This window comes from Panthera pardus, unplaced genomic scaffold (assembly GCF_024362965.1).
Source record: "Panthera pardus isolate Hobbes unplaced genomic scaffold, ASM2436296v1 HiC_scaffold_27, whole genome shotgun sequence".
Taxonomy (NCBI): Eukaryota; Metazoa; Chordata; class Mammalia; order Carnivora; family Felidae; genus Panthera; species Panthera pardus.
Genome location: NW_026526843.1, coordinates 31,232,528 through 31,244,626, shown reverse-complemented (window position 1 = coordinate 31,244,626; position 12,099 = coordinate 31,232,528). Strand labels below are relative to the sequence as shown.

Sequence of the window (12,099 nt, the reverse complement as noted above, 5' to 3'; positions counted from 1 at the left end):
TGATCTCACGGTTCACCAGTTCGAGCCCCGCGTCAGGCTCTGTGCTGACAGTTCAGAGCCTGGAGCCTGCTTCGGATTCTGTGTCTCCTTCTGTCTGCCTCTCCCCGGCTTGCACTTTGTCTCTCGCTCTGTCTCAAAAATAAATAAACCTTTAAAAAAAATTAACCTGATTATCTTGGCTCAGAATTTTCATGCGAGTAAAATAAATTGAGAAAGAGACAGACAGTATGAGTGGAGAAGGAGCAGAGAGAGAGGAAGACACAGAATCGGAGGCAGGCTCCAGGCTCTGAGTTGCCAGCACAGAGTCCGATGCGGGGCTCGAACTCATGAACTGTGAGATCGTGACCCGAGCCGATGTCAGGCGCTCAACCGACTGAGCCACCCAGGTGCCCCAAGAATAGTCATTTTAAATGACTGCAAGGACTAGAGCCCTAATACCCAGCAGGGCTGTGCCTGGCACAGAACACAAAGCGAGTAATTCTGAAGATTATAACGTCAATATACAAGGTGAGTGAGAAAGCACTGAGCGCTTTCATAAATGGATTACTCAGCAACTTCTTTATATACCAATTCCCCAAGAATCTTCCACGGACCCTGCCTCTTTCTGACAGTCTTGAGGAAAGAAAGCAATACACAGTGGTTGCCATTTCGATTTAAAATACCGTCATGCACAGCGCTTGCAATTCTTGACTCTTTAAACCACAAGTTCAAGTCATTAACACAAATTCTTGCCTCTCTCTTACATCTTTCTTTCCCCTCCCCCTCACTGGGCCCTACTTAGGTTCTCCTCTAAATATTCTAACTTTCAAGCAGAATGTCTGGAATCCTTAGAATTCTTAGTAACTCCAGACTTCCCATGAGGATGTGAGATTTGCATTTCTGCCTCTTCCCTCTGCGGCGAGTGTTTCCAGGGGTACTTGGAAGGAACATTAAAGTATATAAAAAAAAATGAATCTAGATTAATTCTTGACAGGTAGAATTCTTGGAAAGTTCTGAAAACATCAGAAATACTAGCTTTCTGTCTTGCAAGTTTCTTTGTGCTGTATTCTTCAGTCATGTAAAAAGGACTTCAAGAGATCTTTCAAAACACACACACAATTGGCTTTAAAACAAAGTTTTACGTTCACTTGCACATGCCAGGCTTCCTCAGACTAAAAAATCTGGGAAGGAAGTTTGTAAACGCTGAATTCACTATGGAACGGTGTGAATCCTATGATTAAAAAATGATATGATCCCAGGCTCTAAGACAAGCAGAGCATCTATATAAAAGGGGCAAAGTGTCTTCTAGTTGGACCACCCAGGGAGCATTGCTTTCAGATGTATTATCTTGTATAACGATTAACACAAAAAAACTATCTGGGTGAGGACAGCCAGCAGAGTGAAAGGTCTGGAAAACAAGACTCAATGCAAGGAGTGAGGTAGTGAGCTCTCTGTCACAGACAGTGATTAAGGAGAATGTGTATTACCATCTTTCAGAGGTGTCGCAGAAAGGATTCCTGCTTTAAAGGGGGTTTAGGTTCTCTAAAGGACCTCTAAGGTCACATTTATCTCTATGGTTTTCCATCAGTAAGTCTTCAAGGAGCTTACATTTACGTTTTTTTCTCCATGTAATTTTGTTAGAGTGAGCATTTAGTAAAAACAAATTAAGCAGACAGAAATAAAAGTTTATGTAGACGCTAATGGTGAAAGTGGCTACATACATTCTTTTCTAATTTGAGATTATCAATTTAAGAAGTATTTTGCTAAATAAAATACGATTTCTAAAACCACAAGGTTTTGTTTTATTCCCTAAATTGGGGGGGGGGGGCGAAGACAATCTTAGGGAACAGAAAAGATGTCAAATTTAGAAAATGCCTAGTTTTATTTGATCTCTTTTTTGAATCACCCATAAACAAGGGATACTTATCTAGGATGCACAATCTTTTCTCAGGAAATCCAGATACTGAATTCTAATGATAAAATGATAGAAAGCAGTTGCTGTAAAATACTGTGCTATTGATATTTACTACAAACTCCATTTTACATATTAAACAAAATAATTGTAAACAGGAAGCTAACCGAATGCAAGTGCATTAGCTAAAGGGGGACAAGTCTAATTTACTAGACTCCTTCTATGCTCACTGCCTTTTAGCCTGAGAAAGGTGAAATTCGAAGGAAAACATCTCACAGCGTCTGCCTTGCTAGAATTCACTGTTACATTGCACTGGTTAATTCCTACCCATTGTCTTCCTCTTTTTGCCACACGGTTATTATCCAAAGTTTACTGCTTGTGAAAAAAAACATGAAAGGATTGCTAATGCTAATCCGTTCTATCTCAGTGTGCCCTTAGAAACTAACAATACGTTAACCCTAGAACATTAGCCTGAAGGAACCATTTGCTGTTTTAAAACAATGAATACCAAAATACCAGAAAGCCACTTAGATGTGACTGCCCTTTCAGCTTTATTAATTTAGGCAAAAGGACAGGTTAATTTATACGGTGCACACCTGTCAGGAGCGCAGTCTTTACTAATTCAGTTTACACTGACCAGGAGATCCTCCCTCAGGCTAAGGCTGAACTTCAACCTACTGTTGAACAGAGGGTAACGCAAACACGTCACTCAGATTTCCATCAAGACGGTCCCTTCAGAGAATCCCATTCCACGTGGGTGGCACACCACCCTGCAAGGGTGCAAAATGGAAGCTGAAGGAAGACCAGATCTACCCAGTTAAAGACGAAGTATTTGGTAACCAAGCTACCTGAAGGCCAAAGGATTTTTTTCCCCTAAATCTTTTGTCTTCAAGGTACGACTCCACTATTCCCGAAGCATACGATAATAGAGTGCGGAGGGCGCTTTATGCTATGGAAGAAACCATTTTCTTTAATGTCGTCATAAACATTGTCCTTATCATCAATCAACCTGAAAAATATGGAGAGCTTGCAACTCTCAGTCAGGCTTTCAAGACGGAGAAAGAAGACCCACTTGGGTTTGAAATCCACAAGGGAAGAACTGCCTTTCTGCGCAGTGTTTGCAGTAACTGAAATGTTGTCTCTTGTACCTTTCACCAGCGTGCCAGCACCGCCCTACCTACGGCACCAACACAGGAGCTCTAGCTGAGGGGCACCTATACCAGGTTGAGAACGAGCCCACAAGGAGCCTTGACAGTTTTTCCATGCTTGCTCAATTACTACAGCACATTTTGACTACAACCGAAAATATTTTTCTTGAATTTTCAGTCTAGGAAAAACGACCCACGTCTTCCACGAAAACCACGTCACGTGTATCTGACAAATCACAGTAAATAATGCGAAAACGCTACAAACCAATACTACCCAAGCAAACGTATAAAAGGATGTTTCTCGTCACTGTCCAGAACTCTATATCCAAGATAATATTTTAAATGTTTATACGTGAGCTTGTAGACAAATTCTAAAATATCGCAATTGACCAGAAAGTCGGAATTAAACTGTTCCATCATAGGGCAAAGGCTTTAGACTCAAAGACACCAAGAACCATTTAACCTGTGCCTGCCGGCTCAGCAACTGTGAGAGCAAATATAATGTTTCTTGACTCGGTGTTTTAACTTAGTCTTTATAATTTTTGCGAGCGAAAATGATGCTCAACTTAAGTATCCTTGTGTGTGAAGTGTTGTGGAATAGTTACAACATGTTACCCATGATATTTTTATTTCTGGCCAAATAAGACAATGAACTCCAACCTAAAACAGTCAAAAACTAAGCAATGTATTACCAAGCCCAATTTAACCTCCCCACGCTAGTCTTTTCCTATATTTAACGTTTTCCCTGTGTACATTTACATAATATTTTAAAGCCTGTGTTAATTTATTTATAAAGAAAAATAAGTTAAGGCCAATTTAATAACACAGACTGTCACAATGTCAAAACAGTGTAACCTAACGCCAGCCCTTCAAGTATATTTGTCCGTTCTACCTCTGTGCCACTACCAAGAATCAACATCAACATGCAAAGCTCTGTGGAATTTTCTAGCTTCTGCCATCTATATCAATTGATTCATATCATCAGGTCAAAGAGGTGACTGCTTAAAAGGAAGAAAGGGATTCATTCAAGATGTTTTACTAGGCTGTATCCGAGCCTGTGGCTAGTATGAATTAATACAGTATAAAAAAATGTTTTAACCGTCTCTAAAAATTGGAAAACCAGCTGCAATTTGGATCTTCTGTATAGTAAAACATAGTAGGAAGATAACACTCATTATTAGCCATTATTTATTGTACCCTACTGATTTTAAGTTTTGGGGCGTGTATGCTTTGTTTTGTTTTCACAATTAAGTTGCTTTTGGTAAATCTTTGCTCATTTCTCACCAGCCAAGATTCATAAAGTCAACAGGCACATCTCATTTTCTCAAATTATTTGAAGGAGCTCCATTAACTCGGCACCTCCACTAATCTGTGCTTTTGACACATTCAGCTTTTGAGAAACAAGTAGAACCAACCTTCCCCCCCTTTTTTTTTTCTTACAAATATAAAGTTTTAACTTTACAGGAAGAGTAAAATTAACAGACGGAGAAAATCACCTGAAGCATCTCTAAGGAAGGACATAAAAAATTATCTGAAAACGACACGATGACGGGATTTCACTCTGAAATGTGCTCATTTTTCAGCGCTTTCTAGGGAAAGATGCGTTTGGACTGAGAAGATGGGCACCCTTCCTCGGCAGCTGAAATCCTTTCAAAGAACCAGAGAAGACACCACTGTGCATGTGAACCTAGCAGAAAAAAAACCTAAGTAACAGAATGGCACCTCACCGGCTTTCTAAACACACAATTAACCTAAAGCAGGAAGAATTTTCCACATCTTTCCTACTGAAAGATATTTTCAAGGAAATACAGTTGAAACAGCCTTGCACTCATAAGCCCTTTTCGTACCAATATTAAAAAAAAAAAAAAAAAAAAAAGGGTCTACCTTGCCCTTATTCCTTCCTCCACCGAAAGGAAAAAAAGAAGCTTCACAGACAGTATTTCCAAAGGATATTTTATTACATCTCCTGGATTTTGTTTCTAAGGCAACAGTTTGCAAATTAAAAAAAATAAGATTTTGAAAAATTCTAGCAAGACTTCCCAATATGTTTTAGTATATATTTACTTAAAATAAATTTCTAAAATAGGCATTTGTAGAACATACTTTGCAACTCCATGTAGATATGTAGCTATTCATAGAACCGTAACTTGCACAAATTTGAACTTACACTTCTGAACTTGAATTATACAACCGGGAAAGATATAAACACCAAACTTATTAATATTCATACACAACGCAAGAATAAAAGTCCGGATTAAAAGACCCATTTTCTGATCAATGCGTTAACTCCGAATGTTTCAGATTCATCAAAAAAAAAAAAAAAAAAAATTATAGAACACATTTCCCTATTTAACACCACACCAACATCAACCACAAAAGAAGTCATTTAAGTATTTCAGATATACAAAAATTCAGCAAAAAAATCCAACCAGTGTAAAAGATCAAAGTTTATCCTTATGCAATTCCTTAGGTATACCTTTAGACTTTTTTACATCAGTAATTCGATCACCATTAAGCACGTTAAATGAAAATAAACAAACTCCTAGGACAACAAACCGAAGGTAAGACGTGGGCATGCCAATATATTTAATGATAAGCAAGCTTGAGGTTTTTGATCTTGTGGGTTTTGGGATGTCGCTGCTTGGGATTTTTACCACCACCCCCCCCCCTTTTTTTTTTTTTTGCCACAAGGTTGATCCACGAATGAAAGCCCACTTTAATATCCTCTTTTCTCTCACTTACATGTATGCTGGAGAAAGTGGAGTTGACCTGGATGTTTTAAGCACAGGAACTGGGAATTTCCAGATAGCAGGAGAGCCCGTTTTCCATTTCAATGGCATGTTGTCACTACGGTACTACAATAACAGTAAACAGCGTTTCCATGACAGAGTACCAACTAGGACTTCCATTCCACGCAGCCCCGACACGGCAGCGGCAGCGGCGGCCGCCGAGAACAAGCCAACGATCCTGCCAGTGCCCTGAAACCGACGCTTCCAATCTGTAAAATAGGGCTGCAAGGTACCTCCTTTAAATCCTCCTGTCCCCTAAAGCAAGATGATGATTCTATCGTTCTAACTCAACAATAGTGCCACCTCGTTAGGAAAGCGTTGACTGCAGTATATATATATATATTTTTTTAAGACTGCACCGTGCATACCACACAATGCAGCTTTATTTAATAAAAGCGGCTGGGGTTTTCTTTCTTTTTCTTTCTGTCTCTCTCTCTCTCTCTCTTTTTTTTTTTTTAAGCTTGCAACACCATTGTTCTACCTTAACAGGGATACTGCAGCCCTGTACTATATTCTGCGCCTATTAACCTGATTTCTGACCAATAGTAGCAGGAAAAAAAAAAAACAGAAGGGTTTCACAGGAAAATGAAACAACATACCTACTCAGAATACACTTGTCATCCTCTGAACATTCTTCTTTTGAGCTGCAACAATACAAATGGGATATAAACCTCAGCATAGCCTTAGGCCACAGCTAATAGAGATCAGTGACTAAATTCGGCAGCCTGCTTTCCTCCTGTGCGAGCTCTGGCCACACAATACAAGAATGCCATTATGGGAAAAGCCCGTTTAAAAACTGCCAGTCTCTCTGTTTTCCAGTTAGAAGAAGGCAAAATGTAAGAACAAATATAAACTGCTGCGGAACTCTGCCCGCTCTTCTAGCGGCTTCTGATTCAAGTTGCTCTCCTTTCCCTATTCTTATTTCCAAGCCGGGATGAGCAAAATCGCATACAGTGACAACATGCTGTGGTAACACGAATACCACTCTGTCTTCTGCAGCAGAGCACAGAGTAGTGTGCTCTTAATAGCAGTCCTCGGAGGGACGCTATCAACAATCTAATTCAAGGCTGCCCTCCCCTTCTTCTCTCCCCTACGTCCCCTCGCGCTCACCCCCCCCTCGCTTCCCCCCCCACCCCCAAAGAGCTCACAAATTGCCTAGAGGAGAGACCAATGCTGCCGGCCAAGCAGGTGTCCAGCAGGGACCGTTCCAAAGCTCAGCGGCGGGTCCGGTAACCTCTAGGGGTTAGTGACTGACAAGGAGATTGAAAAATTCAAGCTGCTGTCAAAGGCAACTGGAGGTATTTCGCGAAAGCAGTGGCAAGTAGACGTTTCATCTATATTGTTTTAAAACACTGCCAGAAAATAGCATCCTCGTAAGTGCCCTGAAAGTGATGGGGGCGGGGCGGGGGGGTTGTTTTAAGTTTCTCTTTCAAGCATCCAACTCACAAATTTTCTACACGATTCTGAGACGTGAACATAGGGCAGACGGGTATTATGCTGAACTCTTTATTTACAGGCTGAAGAATTTTACAATTTCACCTCCGATGTAGGCAAGTCGCCATCACTCAACATCTACCTATATAACCAGAATTATCTGCCTTCGCCAATGCAAGCTTAGGAAAAGCAGACTGCCCTTGTCGCGGAAGCCACCAAAAAAAATCACTGCAGTGACAAAGAGCTCATATTTCTTTTCAAGTTTGTATGCAAACAATAAACTTCTGCTTCTAACTTAAGTAGCTGGCTTTCAGATACTCTTTCCAAATTATTCCTAGTTTTAATTGAAAAGATTGAGATGTGGTCCCTTAAGAGGCTCTCTTATCTGTATTCAAAAAAGGCACAGATGAATGTGACCAGAGGAAGCAACTACTTTGAAAACTTCCAAAATACAGAATTTAATGTACCAGAAATACAGTGTGCAATGAGCTAAGGTAATCACAACTAACCGTCCTTTAAGATCCACATCCATATTCAGGCCCAAAGTATTTTCCTATGAAAGCCAACCATACATGTACATTCGGTATATACACACACCACAAGCAAACATACATATATGGAGAGAAAGGTTCTTGTGAAATTCTGACCAGTAATGCACAAACGCTATCAAATAGTAAGGAGATGTCAGCCATCACTAACTCACAAATAATTTTTAATCCAATCTATTCCACACAAACACCCCCAAAAACCCAGGCAAGCAACTGAAAAAGTTAAATTATATTTTTCTTTTTAGTACCCACACACAAAACTGTCTCATAGAAATCTTCAGGGGAATCTGAGAAAGAAGTATTTATCAATACCCTAATGAGCAAAGTACATGTAAAAGGTTAAAAACAAACAGCACCACTAATGCAAATAAACCACAGTCAATATTTTACATTAGAAGGCTTTGTGTAATAACTCTGAAGAGTTATGGGACAAAAAGTTTCCGGGTACAACAATCAGGAGCGGCAACTTGTTGGAAACCCCAAGAATAAAATAAAATACACACACACACACACACACACACACACACACACACACACACACACCAAGCAAGTTTGGAATGTTCCATTCCAAAAAGGTGAAGCATTCTCAAACATTTACAAATGTAAAACACAAAACAGCTACACAAACTAGCTGTAGGTAGCAAGGAGGGGACGTTTTAGAAAGGAAGCTCAACCACTTTCCAGCTTCTGAAAATCTTACAAAACAGTAACTGCAAATAGAACTTCTGAGAACAAAGACCCCCCCGCCCCCCGCCAAACCTATATAAAAACATGGTTAGTGAAGCGTTTCGAGCGGTCTGTAAAGTGCACTCAACATTTATGAGGGGGAAATAGGGTGAATGTATAGTTTTCCAAGTCTCCAAACAGGTGAAGATGACTTTATTGCAAAAGTTCTGCAGTTATTAGCTTTCTGTGAACAATCAACTTATTCAAAAAAAGCAACATAATCTTTGTCTAACCTCAGGTCCCACAGGAATCAACCAGCACCAACAAATCATCTATGTCAATTTCCAACCTAGATTTCTCTTGAAGTTTAGAACCTGCTCTTGTGGACCTCTGACAATTGTAATATTTGCTCAAAGTGAAAAGAGAATAAGACTGCTCCCTCCACACCACCCTCGGTGCTTATAAGGACCCCAAACCCTAAAAGCTTACATCTGATGGTGACCATTTATTTCTGTTCAGTTTTTCTGCTTTAATAAATTGCTAGGAGTCCTTTGTAATTACCTCTCATGAGCAAGCAACTAATATGCCAAAGGCTTTAAAAAGAATTTCTTTAAGCATAAATATAGTCCATGAAATACGCTTTACGCTATTAATTTGGTTAACATCATTCTTCATACATTGTTTAGAAATAAACTTCAGCCAGGTAAAATCACCCCAACTGCAAATTAGCAGAGTCCAAATGAATCAGATTTTACTACCCTGACGGCGACTCCAGTAGCCAACTATCGAGTGTAATTACCGTTACATTCTGGAACTGAAAATATTTTCACCTACAGAGTGAAAGGGAGCAAATGATTAAGTGTGGGTTTTAAATATAATTTTATGCAGGCTCAGTGTCCCACTACTTTAATATTTAGGCTGGGAAATGTCAAAAACCCTCATTGACTTCATAGGAAACAGTGATTTCATTTATGGAACATTTGGTTTCTACTATGGACCCCACCGCGCAAAACACACAAGATAGAAAGACAACATACGCAAACGCTCGTCAAAGCATTTTAGGAACATTAATGAATCACTTAAAAGTACCTGTGAAGTGCATATTTCAGAGATGTCATAAACAAAGGACAATGTGGGGACTTGGCCAAGGCCACAAAAAGTGTCATTCTTGGCCAAATCTTGCGACATGGAATTCCCTGGTTCCCAATGTAGAAAGAGAAGAATTTTAGAACTTTTAGAATGCTTACACATCACCTTGCTCAGTACCCTCTTTGTACAGATGAAGAACTGAGGCCCAGAGATGTTAACTTGCCCAATGTTCCATCTGCTGGTCTAAGACTCCCACTCTAGAATCCATTTGCAAAATCTTCACTGCAGAAGGTGTTTAAATAGGAGGAGGGAGAAAAAAGTAAATAAAAATTAAGCCAGTCATAGTATGGAAGAGAAGTGAAATACCCAGCAAGGAGTGTATTTTTTTTTTCTAAACATCAATGTTTCTAAATAATTTTATAGGACAGTTTAACTACTGGCTGACCGTTAAAGTCCTTTAGCGCCACCACCCCACTCGATGAATTGACCATGATGTCGCATATCTGTCCTCTCTCTCCATATTTTCCTGATATTCCCTAAGAAGTGACCTACCTCTTCCTTGCAAGTTTTGGTTAATCCTGTGGTAGGTACAACTAGAGACTGATAGCATTAACCACAGTTTGTGTGAGCAGGCGCCGTGTAAGCTTCTCTTCGATCCTGACAGTGTCTCCTTGGACTAATCTGGGATATCCACATTATTTGCATTGCTCAGATCGGACCATAGATTAAGCCAAATCGTGTGTTCTGTTCTGTTCTACCAATCAGTAAGAGTATTTGGAAGGTGACCAAGTAGAAAATGTTAAACCTTTTAGAGCACACAAAAAAATGGACTTCCGCACAACAGAGCAAAAATCTTAAAACATTCAGGGTGCCTTATTATAGAAAATGGAACCGTTCACAGAACGGCCACATATACGTGTGTGTGTGCGCACCTCCTTGAGTTGTTTCAGGAAACTGAGTATCAAATACATTAATTTTTTTTTTTTTACTAGATACTCAGATATGTAGCCTTGCTAAAATCAAAACAGAAAATCCCAGATGTTTCTCAAAGGTTGACTATGTTGGAAAGTCGTGAGTAACTTCATCTTTTAGAAGTACCTTCTCACATGTCAATTTCCTTAACAGAGCTGTGTGGATCCTTACGGTCCCGCAAAGGATTTACACCTATGACTATGTCTGGGATTAATATAGTAGCTATCCCCTTTCTCACAATACAAACAAGCACAAAAACACAATTGTTTTGCCGGCACACACGCATACATATGCGTGCGTGTATGCACGCATATGCATATACAGAATTCCTCCCCACTGGCAGGAGTAAAGTGTAGGCAAGCACTCTTCCCGTCTTTGACATGTTCAAAAGAGAAGAAGGATACTGAGTTTTGGGGGAAGGAGGCACAGAACAGCCATAAGTGGGGATGGTAAGCCGGCAAGCCAGGAAACAATAGGAAAAGGGACAAAAGGAGAGGACAAAAAGGGCGAGGAGGGGAATGGCTGGAGGGAAGGAGAATGAGAAGCCAGAATGGTAGTAGTTCCCGGATGTGGCAACTTTTATACTTGGGGGTCCAATGAATGAGGTTATGGGACTAAGATAGGAGTTGGGGTAGGACAGCAAATATAGAGGGACTGAGCAGGTGACAAGGAAGGTCCAATTGCTGGGGACCCAAGGGCCCACAGGTTCTGACTATCCTTACTCTCTAAAAAAAAGGATTAGCACTGAATGGGAAATTTGGAAGTTCTTGCCCTTTCTTCCATCTTGTGTTTTCTGTAGTCTCTAGATTCTAGTAAAATCTGTAAGTCTAGTAAACTGTAAGTTTTTTTTCTTCCCCTTGGCTACCCCTGAGTGCCTCATTCATAGATGATTCCCAAATCCACATGCCCAAGTAAGTCTTTGCACATCTATGACATGAGCAAACGAAATCGATCCTTAAGTATCCCCCTCTATTAACAACTGCCTTAAACCCCAAACCAAAGTGTTTGTATCAGGTGTGATGGTGGTAGACAAAAAAAACTTTTTAAATCACATACCTGATTTTGCATTCTCATTTTCAAAGTGTTTGAAAAAGGCAGTTTAGAGAGGCATTGTATTTATCGCCATCAGATAGAGATAATGTGTCTAGTGGCCATGCTTTAGTGCACCATATGTCCCCACTGTGCGACTTCATCTGCCTGAGACACCCTCCCTGCTCCTCCCTCAAGGAGTCCCCAATCTTTCTATCTTCCTAACTGAGCACTGCTCCGGGCACACAGGAAAGCACTCAGTAAATATTTGTCGGGTAAACTGAAAGAGAAGTTTACAAGCAGAGGGGTGATTAAATAAGAATTCTGTTCTGGGGCACCTGGGTGGCTCAGTCGGTTCAGCATCCGACTTCAGCTCAGGTCACGATCTCACAGCTTATGGGTTCGAGCCCCGCGTCGGGCTCTGTGCTGACAGCTCAGGGCCTGGAGCCTGCTTTGGATTCCGTGTCTCCCTCTCTCTCTGCTCCTCCCCTGCTTGCACTCTGTCTCTCTCTCTGTCTCTCAAAAATAAGCGT

The 12,099-nt window shown here is 40.4% G+C and overlaps 1 protein-coding gene across 12 annotated transcripts in view; it reads right to left on the bottom strand.

Annotated features, from left to right (window-relative positions):
- The window catches only part of KLHL13 (kelch like family member 13), a 201,670-nt gene that overhangs the window by 63,612 nt on the left and 125,959 nt on the right, over positions 1-12,099 (bottom strand). The window contains exons 1-2 of one of the 12 annotated variants that reach the window (XM_053892130.1): positions 6,428-6,443; positions 5,782-5,894 (exon numbers count right to left, since the gene is read on the bottom strand). The exons of 9 other annotated variants lie outside the window; for them this stretch is intronic. In XM_053892130.1, coding sequence (XP_053748105.1) covers positions 5,782-5,879 — 98 coding nt within the window. In that variant the 5' untranslated portion in view covers positions 5,880-5,894; positions 6,428-6,443. Of the gene's footprint in view, positions 1-5,781; positions 6,100-6,427; positions 6,850-12,099 lie in introns of those variants that run through there. 2 more of the 12 variants (XM_019421908.2, XM_019421907.2) reach the window with 2 other exon arrangements.